This window comes from Bos mutus, chromosome 7 (genome assembly GCF_027580195.1).
Source record: "Bos mutus isolate GX-2022 chromosome 7, NWIPB_WYAK_1.1, whole genome shotgun sequence".
NCBI classification, from domain to species: Eukaryota; Metazoa; Chordata; class Mammalia; order Artiodactyla; family Bovidae; genus Bos; species Bos mutus.
This window is the reverse complement of record NC_091623.1, coordinates 44865479-44891095: the sequence shown is the minus strand read 5'-3', so window position 1 is coordinate 44891095 and position 25617 is coordinate 44865479. Positions and strand designations below refer to the sequence as shown.

Below are 25617 nucleotides of genomic sequence, written 5' to 3'. Positions count from 1 at the left end.
CCGCGCCCTGAGGACCAATAGCGCCTCAGATCACAATCGCAAGGCTTCATGGGAGTGGTAGTTTTGGGGCGGGCCTGGTGTGCACCGCGCGTCCGAGCCCAATGGTCTCTCGGGTCATAATCGCGAGGCGTGACGGGAGCTGTAGTTCCGGGACTGGCCTGGCGGGCCGCGGAGACCGCTGGACGCGCCAAGGGGCAGTTACGAGAAGAAGTGGTGCCGCACGGTCCATGGCAGCGGCTCGCGTCCCGCTCTGGGCAATCTGTGTGCTGCGGGTGGCACTGGCCACCGTCTACTTCCAAGAGGAATTTCTAGATGGAGGTGAAGGGGCGACGCCGATGGTGGCGGGGGTGTAAGCTCCCGCATACCCCGTTTGCCCATCGGATGGCCTGAGTTGCCATTTGGCCCGGCCTTTAGACGAAGGATCGGTGGTATCAAAACCCTGAAGCCTCGAAGCCTCGAGCGTCCCCATCATTCTCCCTACGACACACATTAACAGTTTTCAGCCCTAACCTGTGTTATTTACCCCCTACAGAGCGCTGGCGGAACCGATGGGTGCATTCCACTAATGACTCACAATTTGGGCATTTTAGACTTTCGTCCGGGAATTTTTATGGTCATAAAGAGAAAGACAAAGGTTAGTGTAGGAAACGTGAAATTAATTAAATGAATATTAAACGCCTCATAGAAACCTTTCAAGGTAGGTGTGGCACACCCCAAAACCCATTTCACAATTCGGGAAACAGGCCTGGGTAGGGTTGTTTTGTCTTTTCTCTCTTTAGAAGAGACCAGGATGATGCCTCTTTACAAGCACTAGTCAGATGGGTTTGGAGACCCGAGGGCCTTACGCTCCAGAAGGAAAAAGATTAGAAGATACTTCTCATTTTTATTTTCAAGTTAAAAAAATTAAGGTAAAAGTTATATGCTGTCAAGTGGATGGATCTTAGGGGGTCCAGTAGAATGAATATAGTATATGACTGCACACCCAGATCAAGATAGGAACTTTCAGGCCCCACTTCCACCCCCAGAGGCAAATCCCCCACCCCCACCCGGCCCCAAGTCAGTAGCCTTCTGGTACCAAGAATAACCTCCGTTTTGGCTTCTCATTCCTAATAATTAAAAGTAGACAAACTACTGCCTGTTTTTTTATACACCCAGTTAGATTTCTAAATTTTCTTTTTAATCCACCTCAGGGCTTAGTCACAGCATGCGGGAGCTTCCGTTCCATGGCGAGGAGATCTTTTTCTTGCCATGCACGAGCTCTCTAGCTGTGTCACCCTGGCTTAGTTGCTGTGCGGTATGTGGGATCTTAGTTTCCAGAACAGAGCTTAACCTCTGTCTCCTGCATTACAAGGCCAGTTCTTAACCATTGGAGCACCAGGGAGTCCCCTCTTCATTGTTTAGTTGTTGGAGGAAAAAGAAAGGGAAATAGTATTTTGTGATGCGTTAAAGTTATACGAAGCGTTCCATGCAGTGTCTGAAATTTCACAGTCTGTAAATAAAGGGTTAGTGGAACACAGCCATGCTCACTTATTTGCATACAGTCTGTGACTGCTTTCGGACTACAATTCTCAAGGCAGAATTGAGTAGTTCAGACTCTCAAAAGTGTAAAATGTTTATTCCCTGGCTTTAACAGAAAAAAGTTTACCAACCCCTGATTTAGATGAAAAGTTCCCCTCTTTACCACCTTCCATTCACCTTCCATTCATCTTCCATCTTGGCCCTGTTACAGCAATGTTGCCCTAAAACCCGGCAACCTCTGGTTTTGGAATGTACTTGTATTGTTTCATAGATACATGGTGCTACAAATTGTCAGGCTGTAATGGAAAAAATGGAGTTGAAAATGACAAGTTCTATGAAGCTTGTCTAAGGAGCAGAGTTGTCATTTGTTTTTTTCCACCATAATATTTTTCCTTCCTCCAACCTGGAATGCTGAGGCTCTAGACTCTGCATTTCATTCACTCCAGCACGTGTCTACTGAGAGCAGATACAGGCAAGACACTGAGTATACTGGTTAATTCCACCCCTCATTGTGGTCTCCCAGGATCATGACATAGAAGTCATGGATGGAAAGATCCACAGAATTTAACTAGACAGAGAAGGGAGGTGCTGAGAGGTGATGGTGATGGCTGAGGAGTGGGGTGAGTCAGATGGCCTTCAGTTCAGTTCAGTGGCTCAGTCGTGTCCACCTCCTTGCGACCCCATGGACTCCAGGCTTCCCTGTCCATCACCAATTCCCGGAGCTTGCTCAAACTCATGTCCATCAAGTCAGTGATGCCATCCAGCCATCTCATTCTCTGTTGTCCTCTTCTCCTCCTGCCCCCAATCTTTCCCAGCATCAGAATCTTTTAAAATGAGTCAGTTTTTCACATCAGGTGGCCAAAGTATTGGAGTTTCAGCTTCAAATCAGTCCTTCCAGTGAACAGTCAGGACTGATCTCCTTTAGGATGGACTGGTTGGATCTCCTTGCAGTCCAAGGGACTTTCAAAAGTCTTCTCCAACACCACAGCTCAAAAGCATCTATTCTTTGGTGCTCAGCTTTCTTTGTATTCCAACTCTCACATCCATATGTGACTAATGGAAAAACTATAGCCTTGACTAGATGGGCCTTTGTTGGCAAAGTAACATCTCTGCTTTTTAATATGCTGTCTAGGTTGGTCACAACTTTTCTTCCAAAGAGTAAGCGTCTTTTAATTTCTTGGTTGCAGTCACCATCTGCAGTGATTTTGGAGCCCAAAAAATAAAGTCTGACACTGTTTCCACTGTTTCCCCATCTATTTACCATGAATTGATGGGACCAGATGCCATGATCTTAGTTTTCTGAAGTTGAGCTTTAAGCCAACTTTTTCACTCTCCTCTTTCACTTTCATCAAGAGGCTCTTTAGTTCTTCTTAGCTTTCTGCCATAAGGGTGGTGTCATCTGCATATCTGAGGTTATTGATATTTCTCCCGGCAATCTTGATTCCAGCTTGTGCTTCATCCAGCCCAGCATTTCTCATGATGTACTCTGCATATAAGTTAAATAAGCAGGGTGACAATATACAGCCTTGACATACTCCTTTCCCAATTTGGAACCACTCTGTTGTTCCATGTCCGATTCTAACTGTTGCTTCTTGACATGCATACAGATTTCTCAGGAGGCAGGCACCTCTCAGGAGGTGGTCTGGTATTCCCATCTCTTTCAGAATTTTCCACAGTTTATCATGATCCACCCAGTCAAAGTCTTTGGCTTAGTCAATGAATCAGAAGTAGATGTTTTTCTGGAACTCTCTTGCTTTTTCGATGATCCAGAGGATGTTGGCAATTTGATCTCTGGTTCCTCTGCCTTTTCTAAATCCAGCTTGAACATGTGGAAATTCACGGTTCACGTATTGCTGAAGCCTGGCTTGGAGAATTTTGAGCATTACTTTACTAGTGTGTGAGATGAGTGCAATTGTGCGGTGGTTTCAGCATTCTTTGGCATTGCCTTTCTTTGGGATTGGAATGAAAACTGACCTTTTCCAGTCCTGTGGCGACTGCTGAGTTTTCCAAATTTGCTGGCATATTGAGTGCAGCACTTTCACAGCATCATCTTTTAGGATTTGAAATAGCTCAACTGGAATTCCATCACCTACACTAGCTTTGTTTATAGTGATGCTTCCTAAAGCCCACTTGACTTGACATTCCAGGATGTCTGGCTCTAGGTGAGTGATCATACCATGATTATCTGGGTTGTGAAGATCTTTTTTGTATAATTCTGTCTGTTCTTGCCACCTCTTCTTAATATCTTCTGCTTCTGTTAGGTCCATACTATTTTTGTCCTTTTTTGTGCCCATCTTTGCATGAAATGTTCCTTGGTATCTCTAATTTTCTTGAAGAGATCTCTGAAAGTGAAAGTCGCTCAATCGTGTCCAAATCTTTGTGACCCCATGGACTATACAGTCCATGGAATTCTCCAGGCCAGAATTCTGGAGTGGGTAGCCTTTCCCTTCTCCAGCAGATCTTCCCAACCCAGGAATCAAACTGAAGTATCCTGCATTGCAGATGGATTCTTTACCAACTGAACTTGCCTCCTGTACAATGTCACTAACCTCTGTTCATAGTTCTTCAGGCACTCTGTCAGTCACATCTAACCCCTTGAATCTATTTGCCACTTCCACCGTATGATTGTAAGGGATTTGATTTAGGTCATACCCGAATGGTCTAGTGGTTTTCCCTACTTTCTTCAATTTAAGTCTGAATTTGGCAATAAGGAGTTCATGATCTGACCCATAGTCAGATTCTGTTCTTATTTTTGCTGAGTACATAGAACTTGTCCATCTTTGGCTGCAAAGAATATAATCAATCTGATTCTGGTATTGACCATCTAGTGATGTCCATGTGTAGAATCATCTCTTGTATTGTTGGAAGAGGGTGTTTGCTATAACCAGATGGCCTTAGAATTGCCTGGATGGTAGCGGGAGGGACTGCAGATCACCTGAGAGAGGTTGAGGGGGGAGAGAATGGAGAAGAGAGAAGTAGGTGTGGGAGTGGGAAGTCAATGGTGAATTCAGGCTTAGACATACTGATGTAGAATGCCAGGTTCATTAATGATGGCTCTCAGCAGAGGCAATCATGGGGACAGGATTATGTTGCACAGAAGGGTAGGTTATAATAAGACTGGCTGTTTTCACGTTTGTCTTTCTTGTTTTAAGTACAGTTGATAGTTGATTTATAATATCATGTTAGTCTCAGGTGTACAGCACAGTGCTTCAGTTTATATATATATATATATATATATATATATATATATATATTTCAGGTTCTTTTCCTTTATAGGTTATTACAAAATATTGAGTGTGGTTCCCTGTGCTACTACAGTAGGTCCTTGTGGTCAGGTTTGTCTTATAGCCCAGTAAAAGGTAAGGAGTTGGTTCAGGGCCATGTGGCTGCTGAAAAGGGAGTTTGGTCTTGAAGTAAATGACTAGGCTTGTATAAGATGATTCACACAACAAAAGGATGGTTGTCTTCATAAAAAGAGCCGCTATACAGGTGACACCTCGAACCAACTCACCCCACGTGGTGAAGCACCTTTTTTTTTTCCAGATCAGCACTCTGTTCTCCTTTAGCTATTGTGTCTCTAAAGTAGCTGTTTTATGATGAGAATTAAGGTAAAGAAGTAGACTGCTCCATGTATTTATTTATTCAACTTTGTATTTTGTATTGGGATATAGCCAATTAACAAACAATGTAACGAAGGGACTGGCCATACATACCCAAGTATCTGTTTTTCCCCAGACTCCCCTCCCATCCAGGCTGCCACCGAGCAGTGAGCAGAGTTCCCTGTGCTCTACAGTAGGTCCTTGTTGGTTATCCGTTTTAAATGTAGCAGTGTCTGCATGTCCATCCCAAACTCCCTAACTATCCCTTCCCCATATCCTTACCCCCAGCAGCCATAAATTCATTCTCTTAAGCCTGTGAGTCTCTGTTTTGTAAATTCATTTGCATGATTTTTTTTTAAAATATGGATTCCATATATAAGGGCTGTCATAGGACATCTCTTCTTCTCTGTCAGACTTACTTCACTTAGTAAGTCTAAGGTCCATCCGTGTTGCTGCAGATGGCACTATTTCATTTTTTAGAAGATTAGTTAGTTTCGACCGCACCGGGCCTTCGTTGCTGTGCGCAGGCTCTCTCCAGTTGTGGCGAGTGGGGGCTACTCTGGTCGTGGCGCGCAGGCTTCTCGTGGCGCTGGCTTCTCTTCCAGCAGCGCGTGGGCCCTGGAGCACACGGTCTTTAGTAGTTGTGGTACACAGGCTTGGTTGCTCCACGGCATGAGGAATCTTCCTGGATCAGGGGTCACACCCATTTCCCCTGCCCTGGCTGGCAGTTTCTTAACCACTAGACCACCAGAGAAGTCCCAGAATGCTCCATTTTTTAACCCAGTTGCTACAAAGCTTCCTTGTATATTCCCACCCCTTGGAAAATGAAGGGAAGCAAAATGAATCTTTTATTTGTAATTAGACTGCATATCTGTCAGTTAGAACTGAAGCGTTTTTATAACTTAAGACCTAACTGGTATATTAAATACAAAAACACACACATGGGTATGTGAGATAGAAGTTCGGTGGCAGCAGAGAGCCTGTTAGTGACACGCCCGTTGCATATTATTGTAGAGATGTGCTATAGGTTCAGGATCAACATAAATGGTTGGGAGGTTTATTAGGTAGGGGAGGATAGCCATTTAATTCCTGTCTTGCTGAGTGGTGTCATTCCTATTCCTTCATGAGTACTTTTTATTTAAAGGTCTGCAAACCACGCAAAATAGCCGATTCTATGCCATCTCTGCACGGTTCAAACCATTTAGCAATAAGGGGAAGACTCTGATCATTCAGTACACAGTGAAACATGAGCAGAAGATGGACTGCGGAGGGGGCTACATTAAGCTGTTCCCTGCAGACGTGGATCAGAAGAACCTGAATGGGAAGTCCCAGTACTATATTATGTTTGGTGAGTTTCGATAGTACTGACAACCATTTCTGGTGATTTTTGAAAACCTTTCCACTTATAGGATCCTTAGATCGACTTTGCTCAAGTTGTGTTGAGAAAATCTAACTAAAGGTTTTTAGTGCTGTTAAACCTAATTAATTTGGAGGAGGGCATGGCAACCCACTCCAGTATTCTTGCCTGGAGAATTCCATGGACAGAGGAGCCTGACGGGCTACAGTTCTTGGGATCACAGAGTCGGACATGACAAGCACCTTAGCATGCCCCCACACAGATTTAATTAATATAGCAGAAAGGCAACTGTACCATTCTATTGTTCTGGGGAGAAATTTATTTATCCAACATTTATATAGCCCAGGTATTTTGAATGCCTCAGGAATGTATACCTTGACCATGGGCCATGTCAGCCCAAAGCCTGTGTGTATTATGGCTGGTGAACTAAGGATGGGTTTTTAACTCTTTTTTTGGCTACACTGCATGGCTTGCAGGGTCTCAGTTCCCCAACCGGGGACTGAACCTTGGCCACGGCAATGAAAGCCCAGAATCCTAACCACTAGGTCCCCAAGGAACTCCTAGGTTTTTAACATTTTTGAATGATTAAAAAAAGGACAGTACTTTTGATCCATAAAAATAATAGACACTCAGATTTCAGTGTCCACAAGTGAAGTCTTAATTGGAATGCAGCCTCACTCTGTTCATTCACATCTTGTCTATGGCGGCTTTCAAGCAGCAGTGGCAGAATTGAATGGTCATGACAGAGAATATGTAGTTCACAAAACCAGAACTATTTACTGTCTGGCTCCTTACATAAAAAGCTTGTTGATTGCTGCTGCTGCTACTGCTAAGTTGCTTCAGTCGTGTCTGACTCTGTGTGATCCCATAGACGGCAGCCCACCAGGCTCCCCCATCCCTGGGATTCTCAAGGGAACACTGGAGTGAGTTGCCATTTCCTTCTCCAATACATGAAAGTGAAAAGTGAAAGGGAAATCGCTCAGTCGTGTCGACTTTCAGCGACCCCATGGACTGCGGCCTACCAGGCTCCTCGGTCCATGGGATTTTCCAGGCAGAGTACTGGAGTGGGGTGCCATTGCCTTCTCTGTGGTGACTGCTAGAATACATTAAATGTCTCATAACACCAGGAGTAATTAACATCTGTGCTGGAATTGGGAAGGGACCACATTTGGCTATAGGAACCAGACATAACTGAAGTGTGTGGATTCAAAAACCTTTAAGAATGAGGATTCTGGGAAGATGGGGGAAAAGGAAGCACCAGGAATCTGTCTCCCCACCTAGACAACAGTTGCACTGGCAGAATCTTTCTGATGTAACTATCACGGAACTCTGCAGTCAGTGGAAGTATTGCACCTCCCAGCAGAAGACTGGGGAGGTCACCGGCGGTGAATTTCAGTTCTTTGCCTGGTAGTACCTACCCATCTCCCACCTCTAGCCACATGGCTGACAGACAGCTGTGCACCCTGTTCCTGGAGCAGCTTTTACTGGGACCAGGGTAGGCAAAAAGGATCCTGTCCTCCAAATAACAAAGATCTGAGGTCCAATGGCTGATTCCTGCTTCTGATGGTAGAGGCACAGAAAAACAGATGGCCAGCCATTGTTGTTACATCTCCATACATTGTTGTAAGCCTCTCCTCTTCCCCCTGAAATGAATCTCAGGGGACTAAAAGGGCTAGAACCCTCCCCTCCCACTCTTCATTTTTCACCTTTCCCCCTTTAGGAAACTAGGCGTTAAAGATTAGGACATTAAAAAGACAAATGCATATGCAAGGGAAACTAAAAAGTGACTGCACATACCCAGGAAAACACTCAGAAAAAAGCCTGAGAAAACCCTATTTATGTCCCAGGCTGACCCTTGGTACAGAGTGAGCCTTCAACAAATCAAGCAAAAAACCAAAAACAACAAAGCAAAGCCTACAGAAGGAGGAGAATCCAATTTCCAGAGTTAACATTAGCCTCAAATGTCCAGTGTTTAGCAAATAATCACAAAGTATACAAAGAAGCCAGAAAGTATGGCCCACTCAAATGAAAAAAAAAAAAATCAATATGAACGGTCCCTGGTAAAAAGACCTAATGACAGACCTGTTAGACTTAAATATCTGTCTGAATGACTCTCAAAGAACTAAATGAAGATGTAGTGAAAGTCAAAAATATGAGAAAATGGAAATACAGTAAGGAGATAGGAAAAAAGCGAAAAAAAAAATAGAAGAAGAAAGAAAGAAAGCCAAGGATATGGTAAACTTAACAAGAACCCAAAATCAAATTCTGGAGTTAGTACAACGGACATGAAAAGTTCACTAGAAGAGTTAAAGGCAGGTTTGAGCATATAGAAGAAAGGATCCAAGAACTTGAAGACAGGTTAGTGGAAATGATTAAGGCTGAGAAGCAGAAAGAAACAAGTCTGAAGGAAAGCAAGCAGAGCCTAAGGGGCCTATAGGACACCATCAAACAAACCAACGTATGCACTGTGGGAATTGCATAAGGAGAAGAGAAACAATGGCCTTACAAATAGCTGTGAAAAGAGAAGCGAAAAGCAAAGGAGAAAAGGAAAGATATGCTCATTTGAATGCAGAGTTCCAAAGAATAGCAAGGAGAGATAAGAAAGCCTTCCGAAGTGATCAATGCAAAGAAATAGAGGAGAACAATAGAATGGGAAAGACTAGAGATCTCTTCAAGAAAATTAAAGATACCAAAGGAACATTTCATGCAAAGATGGGCTCAATAAAGGACAGAAATGGTAGGGAACTAATGGAGGCAGAAGATATTAAGAAGAGGTGGCAAGAACACACAGAAGAACTGTACAAAAAAGATCTTCACGACCCAGATAATCACGATGGTGTGATCACTCACCTAGAGCCAGACATCCTGGAATGTGAAGTCAAATCAAGCTAGTGTGGGTGATGGAATTCCAGTTGAGCTATTTCAAATCCTAAAAGATGATGCTGTGAAAGTGCTGCATTCAATATGCCAGCAAATTTGGAAAACTCTGGAGCGACTTCACTTTTACTTTTCACTTTCATGCATTGGAGAAGGAAATAGCAACCCACTCCAGTGTTCTTGCCTGGAGATTCCCAGGGACGGGGGAGCCTGGTGGGCTGCCGTCTATGGGGTCACACAGAGTCAGACACGACTGAAGTGACGCAGCAGCAGCAGCAGCAGCAGCAGCAGCAGTGGCCACAGGACTGGAAAAGGTCTGTTTTCATTCCACTCCCAAAGAAAGGCAATGCCAAAGAATGCTCAAACTACCGCACAAATGTACTCATCTTACATGCTAGTAAAGTAATGCTCAAAATTCTCCAAGCCAGGCTTCAACAGTATATGAACCGTGAGCTTCCAGACATTCAAGCTGGATTTAGAAAAGGCAGAGGAACCAGAGATCAAATTGCCAACATCCGTAGGATCATCGAAAAACCAAGAGAGTTCCAGAAAAACATCTATTTCTGCTTTATTGACTATGCCAAAGCCTTTGACTGGGTGGATCACCACAAACTGTGGAAAATTCTCAAAGAGAAAGAAATACCAGACCACGTTACCTGCCTCTTGAGAAACCTGTATGCAGGTCAGGAAGCAACAGTTAGAGCTGGACTTGGAACAACAGACTGGTTCCAAATAGGGAAAGGAGTACATCAAGGCTGTATATTGTCACCTTGCTTATTTAACTTATACGCAGAATATATCATGAGAAACGCTGGGATGGATGAAGCACAAGCTGGAATCAAGATTGCCCGGAGGAATATCAATAACCTCAGATATGCAGATGACACCACCCTTACAGCAGAAAGCTGAGAAGAACTAAAGAGCCTCTTGCTGAAAGTGAAAGAGGAGAGTGAAAAAGTTGGCTTAAAGCTCAACATTCAGAACACTAAGATCATGGCATCTGATCCCATCACTTCATGGCAAATAGATGGGGAAACAGTGGAAACAGTGAGAGACTTCACTTTTTTGGGCTCCAAAACCCCTGCAGATGGTAACTGCAGCCATGAAATTAAAAGACACTTATTCCTTGGCAGGAAAGTTATGACCAACCTCGACAGTATATTAAAAAGCAGAGACGTTACTTTGCCAATAAAGGTCCGTCTAGTCAAGGCTATGGTTTTTCCAGTGGTCATGTATGGATGTGAGAGTTGGACTATAAAGAAAGCTGAGCACCAAAAAGAACTGATGCTTTCAAACTGTGATGTTGGAGAAGACTCTTGAGAGTTCCTTGGACTGTAAGGAGATCCAACCAGTCCATCCTAAAGGAAATCAGTCCTGAATATTCATTGGAGGGACTGATGTTGAAGCTGAAACTCCAATACTTTGGCCACCTGATGCGAAGAGCTGACACATTGAAAAAGACCCTGATGCTGGAAAAGATTGAGGGCAGGAGGAGAAGGGGATGACAGATGATGAGATGGTTGGATGGCATCACTGTCTCAATTGAATAAACTCTGGGAGTTGGTGATGGACAGGGAAGCCTGGTATGCTGCCATGTCTCACATTTATTCTTGAATTTAAAATCTGGAATGAAAAAGGTCTTTCTTTAGATTAAGAAACAATTTTAAGTGGCTCAATTTGGGTTATGTAATTATTCCCTCAAGACAGGATAGCAGAGATATCTGGCAAAAAAATATTACCACCTGTTGAATTAAAGATGATTTCACAAATATTTGATTTAGTTGGATTTGGTAAACAAAATAACTGCAAATATCTACCTAATACTACCTTTAAATACACTCAACATGTCTGCTACATGTAAATTGCAAAGCAGCATATTTTGGAGTAAAGAAGATATTTAAAGTTTTCTGTTAATACAGAAAACTGTTTTTAACTCAAAATCAGTTACATTTCACTCAAATCCATTGTGTCAGTCTTAAAACACTTCCTGCGATTTCTTAGCTGCAGTTTTTTTTTAAAAAATATTTATTTATGTATTTGCCTACATTTGGTCTTAGTTGGCATGTAGGGTCTAGTTCCCTGACCAGGGATTGAACCCAGGCCCCCCGCATCGGGAGTGCGGAGTCCTAGCCACTGGACCACCAGGGAAATCCCCTTAGCTGCAGTTTTTGGTTTGAGAGCAGCTTGCAGGTGTTGAAGAGGAAGAGAGGAGTATGTTTCACTGGGCCCTTCCAGGGGCCTTAACTATGTGATCTTAGATTATGTTTAAGATGCTAGAAATGGGTAATGTGGCCCCCATTTTGCAAATACGGAAACTGAGGCTCAGAAAGATTAAAATACTTGCCCAAAAGTCAGGTCAGCCCCACTTCAGAGCCCATAGGCTTCCATTTTTCACAAAAATCCACTCCTGCATAATTATTTTATGATTGCTGTTAATGGAAAAAGTCCAGATTTTTCTGGTCAGATCTAGGCACATTCTGAAGCTGAATTTAATAGTAAAAACGTGTAGGTACTTAGAGAGAAGAAATTTCTGACCAATTTTGAGGGAAAAATAAATTTCATGTTCCAATTCCAAGGTAATAGTTCAGTTCAATTCAGTCACTCAGTCATGTCCGACTCTTTTCGACCCCATGAACCGCAGCATGGGAGAAGGAAATGGGAACCCACACCAGTACTCTTGCCTGGAAAATTCCATGGATGGAGGAGCCTGGTGGGCTACAGTCCATGGGGTCACAAAGAGTCGGACACGACTAAGCAATTTCACCTAGAACCGCAGAACATCAGGCCTCCCTGTCCATCACCAACTCCCGGAGTCCACCCAAATCCATGTCCATTGAGTCAGTGATGCCATCCAACCATCTCATCCTCTGTCATCCCCTTCTCCTCTTGCCCTCAATCCTTCCCAGCACCAGGGTCTTTCAAATGAGTCAGCTCTTCGCATCAGGTGGCCAAAGTATTGGAGTTTCAGCTTCAGCATCAGTCCTTCTAATGAACACCCAGGACTGATCTCCTTTAGGATGCACTGGTTGGATCTCCTTGCAGTCCAAGAGACTCTCAAGAGTCTTCTCCAACACCACAGTTCAAAAGCATCAATTCTTTTTGGTGCTCAGCTTTCTTTATAGTCCAACTCTCACATCCATACATGACCACTGGAAAAACCATAACCTTGACTAGACAGACATTTGTTGACAAAGTAATGTCTCTGCTTTTTAATATGCTGTCGAGGTTGGTCATAACTTTCCTGCCAAAGAGTAAGTGTCTTCTAATTTCATGGCTGCAATCACCATCTGCAGTGATTTTGGAGCCCAAAAAAATAAAGTCTGACACTGTTTCCACTGTTTCCCCATCTATTTCCCATGATGTGATGGGACTGGATGCCATGATCTTAGTTTTGTGAATGTTGAGCTTTAAGCCAACTTTTTCACTCTCCTCTTTCACTTTCATCAAGAGGCTCTTTAGTTCTTAGCTTTCTGCCATAAGGGTGGTGTCATCTGCATATGTGAGGTTATCCAAGGTAATAGACTTTCATACAAATAGTTCACATAGCTTTTGTTTTTTTAAAAAATTAAACTCTTTTCCAGCAATAACAAAAAAAAATAAAAGAATTTCATAAACCACACATCTTCAGGGAACTCCACTGGGAGATAGATGTGGTGTTTTTTGTCCTCCTGTAGGATGCTATTTCTCGGAGAAGGCAATGGCAACCTACTCCAGTACTCTTGCCTGGAAAATCCCATGGGCACAGGAGCCTGATAGGCTGAAGTCCATGGGGTCTCTAAGAGTCGGACACGACTGAGCGACTTCACTTTCACCTTTCACTTTCATACATTGGAGAAGGAAATGGCAACCCACTCCAGTGTTCTTGCCTGGAGAATCCCAGGGACGGGGGAGCCTAGTGGGCTGCCGTCTATGGGGTCGCACAGAGTCGGACACGACTGAAGCGACTTAGCAGCAGCAGCAGCAGCAGGATGCTATTTCTAAGTTCAACGTCGCATGTACTCTGACAAATTGTTAATATTCTTTAAGTAATTATGTGCAGCCTAGTTATCTCTTATTTAATCTGGAGGTTCATCTCTACAGATTCTAGAAGAAATCGCAGTCATCTGCTGTGTTTACAGAGTTTTTTCATGGGGGTAGGTACAGTTTTGGGTCTGTGGATGTAATGGAGTTCTATTTGAGACAGAAAGACACGCGGACACTCTCATGCATTCCTACGGCTTCAAGTCAATGAAGGCACAGCTGGGTAATTCCAGACATTCTCAGAAGGCTTGACAGATTTTCTAGATCCCTCCTGTAAACCTTGCTTAGAATATTCAGAACTTCCTAGTCTTTGAGCAAGGAATAGAGTATCCTGCTGCTGCTGCTGCTGCTAAGTCGCTTCAGTTGTGTCCTGCTCTGTGCGACCCCAGAGATGGCAGCCCACCAGGCTCCCCCATCCCTGGGATTCTCCAGGCAAGAACACTGGAGTGGGTTGCTATTTCCTTCTCCAATGCATGAAAGTGAAAAGGGAAAGTGAAGTCGCTCAGTTGTGTCCGACTCCTAGCAACCCCATGGACTGCAGCCTACCAGGCTCCTCCGTCCATGGGATTTTCCAGGCCAGAGTACTGGAGTGGGGTGCCATTGTCTTCTCCATAGAGTATCCTACAGAATTCCATTTCCTTGGTGACTGAAACTTGATCTCATACCAATTTAAAAATCATTAACTTTGTTGTGTTTTTTTAAGGTTTTTTTTTTTTTAATGTGGACCACTTTTAAAGCCTTTATTGAATTTGTTACAATATTGTTTCCATTTTACATTTCTTTGTTTTTTGGCCATGTTTTTTGGCCTGATCAGGGATGGAACCAGCACTTCCTGCATTGAAAGGCAAAGTGTTAACCACTTGACCACCAGGGAAATCCCCAAATCATTAACTAGAACTTCTTACAGACTTCACCATTCAGCAGAATCTACATACTGATCCTAACGTCTCTTTTGCTTCTGATGTGGGGATATTGTTAAGAAAGAATATCTATATATGTGTATATTTTCTTGGAGCATGACAATAATAACAAATATTGAGCATTGCCATACTAAAAGCTTTACATACATTAGCCCCTTGAATTAGCTTTGTGAAGTCAAGATTAACACCCCCATTTTAGAGACTGGGACACTGAGGCGGGAGAGGCAAATATGTTATTTGCAAATACGTCTCAACATGGAAGGTGGCTGGGATCAGAGCCAGTCAGTCCAGCTCTGGAGCCCTCCTGTGGGTACAGGAGCCCTGATCAGAGCTTCCGAGGGAGGGTCTGAAGTTCAGACTGCATGTGGCGGGGACGCTTACCAGAGTGTTGTTAGACCTTCCTTTTCTTCCTCACCTGCTGGCTTACCCTTGAGTTCAAAGTGGCTGCGGTGACCATGACCTGAACTGAATGTCGCCGTCCATTTAAAAAATCTCCCTGGGGCATCTAATTATTCCCAGACACGTATGCTCCCTGTGTCTTGTGTACTGTTTCAGGAGAACGGTGGGGATATTGCTTTGGTGATGTATTACGGAAGGAATTTGAGAGCGGTTAATTTTTGTTTGTTTGTTTGTAGGACCTGATATTTGTGGATTTGACATCAAGACAGTTCATGTTATTTTACATTTCAAGAATCAGTATCATGCAAACAAGAAATCAATCAGGTGTAAGGTAAATGCTTTCCTATTAAATTGGTGATCGTGTTAACTCTTGAAAAGATGATAATGGAAGTTTGTAGAAAATAGTTTTGACCTTAAAATATTTAAGGGAACCATGGGGGTGAGCCTTGTCTCTCCTGTCCCCACTTTCCAGTTTAGCAGGCCCATTAGAGACACTTGTCCACAACTTGGATTGGATTGGGTTCTGAAGTCTTTTGGTTTTTTTTTTTTTTTTTTTTGATGAAAAATTATTTTATTTTAAATTTACAGTTTTTTTAAACTTTTTATCTTATGTTGGGATATAGTTTAACAATGATTAACAATGTTGTGATAATTTCTGGTGGACAGCAAAGAGATTCAGCCATATGTGTGTGTGTGTGTGTGTGTGTATCCATTCTCCCCCAAACTCCCCTCCCACCAGAAGGGCACACTTACATCTCACCCTGAGCTGTGACACCCATTTATAATTTGCTTCATAATGGTTATAGCAGAATGGTGGCATTTCAGCCTCCATCATCATTGGGCTTCTCAGGTGGCGCTAGTGGTAAAGAACTCACCTGCCAGTGCAGGAGATGCAAGAGACTCAGGTTCGATTCCTGGGTCGGGAAGATCCTCTGGAGGAGGGCCTGGCAACCCACTTCAGTATTCTTGCCTGGAGAATCCCATGGACAGAGGAGCCTGGAGGGCTACAGTCCATGGGGTCCCAAAGAGTTGGACAGACTGAGCGACTTAGCACGCATGCACATCCATCATCATTAAGGAATGAAGTATTCAGGATGAAAAATCATTCTGGAGGAATTCATCTTCCAAATACCAAAACAATTTTTTTTCTAAATATTTATTTGTTTGGCTGAACTGGGTCTTAGTTGCAGCATGTGGGATCTAGTCCCCTGACCAGAGATTGAACCCAGGCCCCCTGCTTTGGGAGCAAAGGGTCTCAGCCATTGGACCACCAGGGAAGGCCCCCAAAACATTTTAAAATGGGAATATTTCTAAAATGAATGCATACATCCTTGACGTTTTTACCCAGAGGATCCTGTGAAAATGACCCTTTAGGTCTTAGGGCCTGTTTATACTCAATGATCCTGAGCCGGGCTCCTCCAAAGAGGCAGCTTGCATTAAGTCCCTGGTGTCTGGGCCTAGGAAGAAGAAGTAGCCTCCCCAGTGTGCAGCCCCCACTTTGAAGGTAAGCACCAGGAAGTAGGGACTTGGCCCCTGAGGAATCCCTAGCACCCATAGCCTCTGGGAATCTGGGCAGGAGGCCAGTGTGTTGCAAGATGATTGACAGCAAGGAGAGGGAGCATACGTGAATGCGTGCTCAGTCGTGCCCACTCTCTGCAACCCTGTGCACTGCAGCCCGCCAAGCTCCTCTGTCCTTGGGATTCTCTAGGCAACAATACTGGAGTGGGCTGCCATGCCCTTCTCCAAGGGATCTTCCTGAGCAGGGTTCAAACCCAGGTCTCCTGCATTGCCAGCCAGCTCAAACTCTAAGCTAAGAAAGGTGAGTGGAGACAGAGGCAGGCAGAGAGCAGGGGGAGAGCATTGGAAGAATCATGCCTTCAGCTGTCAGAGCGGACCACAAGGGTTGAGGGGGACACAGAATAGACTGTAGTGCCGATTCTGGATAGAGCTATCGGCCACACAGTATGGCAGATCAGAGTGATACTGAAAAAATGTTTTTAATTGTATTTATTTACTCTTGTCCATGCGGGGTCTTCATCGCTGGGTGGGCTTTTCTCTAGGTGCGGCCAGTGGGGGCTACTCTCTCGTTGGGGTTCACGGGCTTCTCATTGCAGTGGCTTCTCTCATTGTAGAGCACAAGTTCTGGAGCGCATGGGCTTCATAGTTGCGGTACTTAAGCTCAGTAGCTGCAGCTCCCGGGCTCTAGAGCACAGGCTCAATAGTTGTGGCGTACGGGCTTAGTTGTTCCACAGCATGTGGGATCTTCCTGGACCAGGGACTGAACCCATTTCTCCAGCATTGGCAGGCGGATTCTTTACCACTGAGCCACTAGGGAAGCCCCTGAAAGTGTTTGGATTTGGCTTTTAGCAGGGAGAGACTCCTCCTGGCAGGGCCTTTATGCCGGGGTGGTGGTTCTCAAACCTGAGTGGTATCAGAGACCCCGGAGGGCCTGTGGAAGTGACCAGAGGGTCGGCTGAGTTCCAACGCAGCAGATCAGGGCTGACCTGGGAATGAGCATTGCCCCTGTACCCCCAGTGACACTGACGCTGCCGGGGTATGGTGCTGGGGTCTCCTCTGCTGGTGACAGGCATGTCCTGGGAACCCCCAGCTTCCCTAGGCACCCTCCCACCCACCTTCCAATTTTCCTTTATTTTATTTATTTTTGGCCGCACTGTGTGGCTTGAAGGGATCTTAGTTCCCCAAGCAGGGATTGAACCCATGCCCCCTGCAGTGGAAGCACAGAGTTTTTTTGTTTTTTTAAAAAATATATTTATTTGACTGCATTGGTCTTAGTTGCATCCTTGGGATCTTTCATTGCGGCACACGGATCTCCAGTTGTGGTACCCGGGATCAGTAGCTGTGCCCCACATGGGCTTTGTCGCTCCCTCTCGTGTAGTTCCCCGACCAGGGATCAACCCTCATCCCCAGCGTTGCAAGGTGGATTCTTAACCACTGGACCACCAGGGAAGTCTCCAGACCTCCTTTATTGAATGTTAAATGCTTTCCTTATGTCCAGTCTGGGCTTTTAACCATGCCCAAGAAAGAAACCAGGCCTGCCCCAGCCAAGCTTCAGTTGTTGGACAACTCATCAGGAGAGTGTTAGGAAACATCGAGGGTCTCATTCTTTTCTTCTTCTCCCCACAAAACACGCAGGTTGATAGCTTTACACACCTCTACACTCTGGTTTTAAGACCAGACCTCACTTACGAAGTGAAAATTGATGGTCAGTCGATTGAATCCGGAAGCATCGAGTATGACTGGCAGTTAACGTCACTGAAGAAAATGGAGAAGGCATCAGCAGAGGCTGAGGGCTGGGACCAGGCTGCCAAGGACAAATCCCAGGTGTGGATTCTTCCCACACAGCTGCTAGAAGGTGTAAAGCGTAGATTGTGAGTGCCCAGGTGCCGTGCAAGTGCTGCCTGGCTGGTAGTGATGGTGCTAACAGTCAAACAAGGAGCCCTCCCTAGAGTGCATGTGCTGAGACCAGCCACACAGCTGCATACTGCACGGTATTGTGAAGGAGTTAGAAGTATTTGAGATGAAAGCAAGAAGGGTTTGTTTTCTTAACTGATATTTTAAAAATCTTTATTTATTTGGCTGCACCAGGTCTTGGGTTTCCCAGGTGCCTCAAGTGGTAAAGAATAATCCGCTGGCCACTGCAAGAGACTTGAGTTCGATCCCTGGGTTGGGAAGATCCCCTGGAGGGGAGCGTGGCAACCCACTCCAGTATTGTTGCCTGAACAATCCCATGGACAGAGGAGCCTGGTGGGCCGCAGTCAGTGGGGTTGCAGGGAGTCGGACACGACTGAGCATGCTTGCACCTGTGCCAGGCCTTAGTTGCGGCATGTGGGATCTTAGTTCCCTGACCAGGGATCAAACTGTGGCCCCTGCAATGGGAGCATGGAGTCTTAACCACTGGACCACCAGAGAAGTTCCAAACCAATGTCTTTTTCCAAAAAAAAGAAAATGCCGCAGCAACCTTTATAAAAATGATTTTCTTTTCATTCTGCATTTGAACATAGCATTTTTGAGCATCATGCTTGTAACCAGCAGCCAAGCATCCATGACTGTAACAGCTGCGTATTAGTTTCCTCTTGTTGTTCAGTCAATAAGTCTTGTCCCCCTCTTTGCGACCCCATGGACTGCAACACACCAGGCTTCTCTGTCCTCCACTACCTTCCGGAGTTTGCTCAGATTCATTTCCACTGAGTTGGTGATGCTGTCTAACCAAAAGGACCTCAAACTGCAGGCTGTGGTCGAAACCCCTGGTGAAGTTAGGAACCCCAGCACTCAGCCCTTCCACCATCAAGTTGAGGAGGAGAAAAGGGCACCCGGGGTCACAGGCCTGCCTCTGCCTCTCGGCAGATTTCCTTTCTCAAAGCTGAGAATCTAACTTTTTCCCCCTGCACGCATTTGAAGGACTGGGAGAAGCATTTTCTGGATGCCAGCGCCAGCAAGCCGAGTGACTGGAAGGGCGAACTGGACGGGGACTGGCAGGCGGCCATGCTCCAGAAGCCTCCATACCAGGTGTGTATATGGCACCATCTTCCTGCCAGTCCCCTCCCCACCCGTGTCCCCGGGGACCAGCACATATGGTTTGTTGTTGCAGGATGGCCTGAAACCTGAGGGCATAGACAAAGATGTTTGGCTCCATCAGAAGATGAAAAACAGCTATTTGACCGAATACGATCTCTCAGAATTTGAGAACATTGGTGCCGTTGGACTGGAGCTTTGGCAGGTCGCTCATTTTGTCTTTTTGCTGTTTTCTGCACTGGGTCTCTGTTGCCATGTGTGGTTCAGTAGTTGTGGTGCAGGGGCTTAGTTGCCCTGAGGTGTATGGAATCTTCCAGGACCAGCGGTCAAGCCCGTGTCCCCTGCGTTGGCAGGTGGCTTCTTAGTCGCTGGTCTGCGAGGGATGTGCAAGTCGCCGGGTTTTAAACTTGCTCTGGTTTAGTAACTCTGAACTTCACCCTGAACTCCTGCTCCTGTCGTGCACCTGGCACCCTTACCCAGACCCAAAACTTACAGCCCTAGGTAAAACGGACATCCTTCCTGTCCGCTGGACACTTCTTGTCTGCCCCCCACACCCCCTGGAAATCTGCCTGGAGCTGACCTTGTGGTGCCTATCAGCTTTAGGATAAGATTGCAGGTTCTGATGTAGTGGGTCCAGGGTGGAACCTGAGATCCTGAATCCCTAGTGATGTTGATGCTGCCCATCCATGGCTCACACTTTGCCCAGGCAGGGTCTCAATCACGGTTCTCAAACATCACTGGATGCTTGAGTCCCTGGGGAGACCGTCAAAGCCTCTGTGTCGGGTCATGCCCCAGACCTGCTAAACCAGCATCCCTGGGAGTGAGACCAGGCATCAGCAGTCTTGTCAATGTTCTCAGTGGTCCCCATACACAGCCAAGTTTGAGGACCAGTGCTCTGGAGGGAACTGACATTCCAGAAAAGGGTTTCAGCATGTGCTAATGTCGACAGCTAATCTCTGTGACAGTACTGAATAAATCACAGCAGTTTTTACTTTGTGGAAAGTTTCATTTTCCACACCAGTATCAAAGGACTTATTTTCATCCACAGGTGAGATCCGGAACCATCTTTGACAACTTCCTGATCACAGATGACGAAGAGTATGCTGAGAATTTTGGCAAGGCCACCTGGGGTGAAACCAAGGTACGATGAATACAATGAACTTTTTTTTTTTTAAAGAAGACAGCCCTTTATTTATTTATGTGTGTATTTGGCTGTGCTGGGTCTTCACTGTCGGACGTTTGTTTTCTCTACTTTTGGTTGGTGGAGGCTACTCTTCGTTGCAGTGCAAAGGTTTCTCATTGCAGTGGCTTCTCTTGTTGCAGAGCACAGGTTCTAGAGCGCATGCTCAGTAGCTGAGGCACGCGGGCTTATTTGCCCCGCGGCATGTGGGATCTTCCCGAAACAGGGATTGAACCTGTGTCCCCTGCATTGGCAGGTGGATTCTTAACCACTGGACCACCAGGGAAGCCCATGAACATGATGAACTTTGCTTTTGTTATTCATTTATTTCCATACTTGAGTCTCACATATAGAAAAAGGTGCTTCACTTTTTCTATAATAAACACCCCATCCAGATCAAGATATAGAATGTCACCAGAGCTCTAGGAGCCTCCTCATGTCCCCTCCCAGCCGGCACTCATCCCCAAAGGAATGGCATTTCCACTATTCCATCACCGCAGATGGATTTGACCTCCTTTTGAAATTTGTATCAATGTAGCTACCCATTATTTATTCAGGCCATGTTGTGAGGCTCATTTGTATTTTCCCATAGAGCAGTAGCTTGTCTTTCCTTTGTGAATATTCTAGAAGCTATGCATCTGTTCTCTGTGGATACAGCTTTGGGAGACTTCCAGCTTGTGGCCTCAGGGATAAGCTGGTTCCCGTCATTCCTGTACCATCACTCCCGTACCTGTCTTTCAGTGGCCGCATGCCCAGGAGTAGACAGAGCAGTCACCAGTTCATACGCAAACGGTTTCCAGCGTGTCATCCTATTTACATTCCCTTCTGCACAGATGAGAATTTCCATGCAGGAGGGAATGCAAATCTTCGGCCATGCTAGGCGTTACTGTCAATTGCTGATGAGTCGGATTTATTGAAGGCTGACTTACATGCCATGAAATGTACAGTTCCATGAATTCTGACAAACACGTACAGTTATGAAAACACCACTAAAAATCAAGATGTAGAACAATTTTGTGTGTGTGGGTTCAGTCGTGTCTGACTCTTTGCAACCCCATGGACTGTAGCCCCAGTCTCTACTATCTGTGGGATTTCCCAGGTAAGAATACTGGAGTGGGTTGCCATTTCCTTTTCCTGGGATCTTCTCAACCCAGGGATCGAGCCTGATTTTCTTGGATCTTCTGGACTGGCAGGTGGATTCTTTACCACTGTGCCACCTGGGAAGCCCAGAACAATTTCACCACCCCCAGAAGTCTCCTTGTAGCCAAGCCCTCCCCTATGCCAGCAACTACTGATGATCTGATATCTGTCCCTATTGGATTTTTTTTTAAGTATAATTTATTAACAATGTGTTAGTTTCAGGTATACAGCAAAGTGCTCTCTCTCTCTCTATATATATATATATATGTGTGTGTGTGTGTGTATTCTTTTTCAGATTCTTTTTTCCTTATAGGTTATTACAAGATGTTGAATATAGTTGTTCCCTGTGCTGTACAATAAGTCCTTGTTTTTATGCCCCTATAGTTTTGCCTTTTCCAGAATGTCATATAAATCGAATCATGTAGTATAGGGTCTTCTTTTTTTGTCTTTTTCTTTTTTGACCTCACTGTGCGGCACGTGGAATCTTAGTTCCCTGACCAGGGATTGAACCTGTGCCCTCTGCACTGGGAGCATGGAGTCTTAACCACTGGAGGCATGGAGTCTTTCTGAGTCTGCTTTCCACACCAAGTGCAGTGTCTCCAAGATTTCTCCATGTTGCTGGGGTTTCATCAGTACCTTGTTTCTCCATCTCACTGAGAAGTTTATTTGCTCACCAGCTAATGGACATTTGGGTTGTTTCCAGTTTTTCACAGTATGATCAAAGCTGTGAACAATTTCGTATATAGTTTGTGTGTGTGTGTAGATAAGCGCTTTTATTTCTTTTGGTTAAAATCCAGGATGGGGTTTGCTGAGCTGCATGATGTGTCTTTAACTCTATGAGAAACTGCCAGACTGTTTCCCGAGGGGCCGCACTGTTCTGCGCTTCCTCCAGTCTCCCCAGCACTGGGGAGCGTGGGTTTCTATAGGTGTGTCGGGGGTATCTCGCTCTAGTTTTGTGTGTATTTCTTGGATGAGGAATGGACGTGGGCACTGTTTCATGGCTTTTGTGGCCATTTGGATATCCTCATTTGTGAAATACCTGTGTTCTTAAAAAAAAAAAAAAAAAATCTTTTGGCCCCACTGCATGGCATGAGGAATCTTATTTCCCCAACCAGGGATCAAACCCAGCCCCCCTGCACTGGCAATCCAGAGTCTTCACCACCGGGGAAGTCCGAAATACCTGTGTGTTAAGATGTAATACCTGTGTGTTAAGATGTAATACCTGTGTGTTAAGATGTAAGTTTTGTTGTTAGTCAGGTATGGCAGGACTCCCAGACCAGGAAGTGGGCACCATCAAAAAAAGATAGTTTGTTTTACTAACAGATCCTGAGAGGAGGGGCCACGCCAGGCCACACGGCCATATGGGGAAGCACCAGGTTTGGTCAGGAGGCAGAGGGAAAGGGTGGAAGATGTGAGCAAAAAACTTTGGTTTGGTCTCTGCAGGAAGGAGTAGATGAAGCAGGATAAACAGGCTTAGGATTGGCTAGTTTAAAGAATTTCTGTGGGCCCTGGGGCACTAGTTCTCTAGCACCTGGCAATGGGATAATTCAGATGAGATATCAGCCCTGAATATAAAAAGCCCAGTAGTTGAGGTGGTTAGGGATGTGAGCTCTGGATGTAGCTTGCATATGAAAGGAGTTCTTTCAGGCATTGACTCTAAGACTCAGTCCCCTTGGAAGGGCCATCCATCCATCCCTGGGTCAGCAGAGCCCCACACGTCAGAGCAATAGAAACATGTCATGTCCATCACCCTGGGACCAGCTGCAAAGTGGGTGCTTAAACTTTTAACATTTCATGGCATTTCGGGGGGAAACTTCCCCTTCACTGATGAAAGGTGGTTATCACTAAGGGATTTTTCTTATGAGCCATTTCTTCTTGAATCTGATTTCTGCCGCAAAGGCTTACTAAACTCTTTTCGGCAATGACTTCGGGAACCTCTTTGACGTATCTGCACTCAGTCCTGGACTTTCTTTTAATTACCAAAGTTTGGATTTTCTCATTTAGGCTCTGAGGCCTCTTCTCATTTCTCCCTTACTGGTCAGCTGGTTGAAAGACAGACCCAGGTGCTCTGGGAATGGAAGAAGCAGAGGGTATTTATTTCCTGGGGCTGCCATAACAATATCACCACAAACTCGCTGGCTTAAAACATCACAGATGGGAACTTCCCTGGCGGTCCAGTGGTTAAGACTCTGAGCTTCCACTGTAAGGGGGGTGAGTTTGATCCCTGGTCAAGGAACAAAGATCCCTCATGCCATGAAGCTGGTCAAAAACAAAAAGGTCCATGGCAAATGTATTCTCCCAAATTCTGGAGGCCAAAAGTCCAAAATCAATATCAGTGGGCTGAAATCAGGGCATCAGCAGGGCTTTGCTCCCTCCACAGGTTCTAGGGGAGAACCCTTATTTCATTTCTTGCAGCTTCTGAAGGATCCTGGTGCTCCTTGGTTTGTGGCCACATCCTTCCAATCTTTGCTTCCATCTTCACATGGCCATCTCCTCTTCTGTCTCTGTGTCAAATCTCCCTCTGCCCCTCTCCTATGAGAACACTGTGATAGAATTTAGGGCCCACCTGGTAAGCCAGTAGAATTTCCTTATCTCAGCATGCTTAATTTAATCACATCTGGAAAGCTCTTTCCCCCTACATAGTGTGTGTGCGTGCTAAATCGTTTCAATTGTGTCCAACTCTTTTCAACCCTGTGGACCGTAGCCCACCAGGTTCCTCTGTCCATGGGATTCTCCAGGCAAGAATACTGGAGTGAGTTGCCATGCCCTCCTCCAGGGAATCTTCCCCATCCAGGGATCAAACCCATATCTCTTTCATATGCTGGATTGGCAGGTGGGCTCTTGACCACTGGCGCCACCTGGGAAGCGCTCTCCTACTCCATTTAAGGTTACATTTCCAGGTTCCAGGAATGAGGACTTGAATATCCTAGGGGGGGCTTCTTTTTCAGACCCCAGCTGGTGTGGAGGCTTCCAGGAGGCAGAGGCAGGCTGTATGCTGACACCCAGTCAGCCCTCAGAAAGCCTAATCCCCGGCCACCGGGTTCTTTGTTTTTTTCCCCAGGGCCCAGAAAAGGAGATGGATGCCATACAGGCCAAGGAAGAAGTGAAGAAGGCCCAGGAGGAAGATGAGGACGACATGTTGATGGGCAGGTTCAGTGGGCGAGAAAATAGCTTCAAAGGATTCCACAGAAGGAACGAGTTTTAGTCATCCCCACCCCAGATAAAGATGACTGGAAAAACCTTGTTTCTTTACTTTATTCTACCTTTAAAAGTGTCATTGTCTAGTTTTCTTTGAAAAATGTTCCTATTTTTCTCCGTGGGGTGGGTATGGTTCTCCCTGAGCAGTCTCCTCTCCCCCCCTCCCCTCCCCTCCCCACAGGTCCCCCTTGTTCCAACCTCCCCCAATCCTGGTACCCAGAAACATTTCCTCTGGACAAACCCAAGTGCTGGAGGAAGCCCGAGGCCAGTGAGACTCTGGCCCAAAACACCACACCCTCTTCTTAATCCCCCTCAAATGTTTTATTAAAAAAAGGTAGTAAAACTTACTTTGAGAAAGGAGAAATGATGCTTTATTGCTTTGGGTTGTAAATTACTGGGGCTTCCCTGATAGCTCAGTTGGTACAGGAGACCCTGGTTTGATTCCTGGGTTGGGAAGATCTGCTGGAGAAGGGGTAGGCTATCCACTCCATTATTCTTGGACTTCCCTTGTGGCTCAGCTGGTAAAGAATCCACCTGCAATGCGGGAGACCTGGGTTTGATCCCTGGGTTGGGAAGATCCTAATAACGTGGGAAACTTTTCCAGTATGGGCTCTTTATGCAGCACCCTTGGTCTGGAAAGGTTTTGCATGCCTCCCTTGCATGCTGGTTATTCCAGAGAACCCAGGCCTTGTGTATAGACGTTTAACATTCCATAAAGAAGGTGACGCTTTTCCCCCCACTCTGTGGCCCACTTCTGTGGTCGTTGGTTCTCTGTAAAACAGAGCAATGAAATCCATTCTCTCAAGTGAAAATAGTGATTACTTTGCAGTTTAATTTTTTTTCCCTTAAAGCAAATGACTTGCTTTGAAAAAGTCA

The 25617-nt window shown here is 45.3% G+C and overlaps 1 protein-coding gene and 1 non-coding gene across 2 annotated transcripts; one reads left to right on the top strand and one right to left on the bottom strand.

Moving 5' to 3' along the window:
- The first annotated feature begins 159 nt into the window (after window positions 1-159).
- Window positions 160-25495, top strand: CALR3 (calreticulin 3). The gene is made up of 9 exons (XM_005901475.3): window positions 160-318; window positions 533-634; window positions 6262-6465; window positions 14927-15021; window positions 17844-18032; window positions 19110-19217; window positions 19300-19428; window positions 20272-20364; window positions 24605-25495. Exons 1-9 carry the CDS (start codon window positions 228-230, stop codon window positions 24746-24748), a joined length of 1155 nt encoding a protein of 384 aa, XP_005901537.2. The 5' UTR covers window positions 160-227; the 3' UTR covers window positions 24749-25495.
- On the bottom strand, window positions 11427-11499 carry TRNAG-CCC (transfer RNA glycine (anticodon CCC)). The gene has a single exon. It is a non-coding gene; the product is annotated as a tRNA-Gly (tRNA).
- Window positions 25496-25617: the final 122 nt, after the last annotated feature.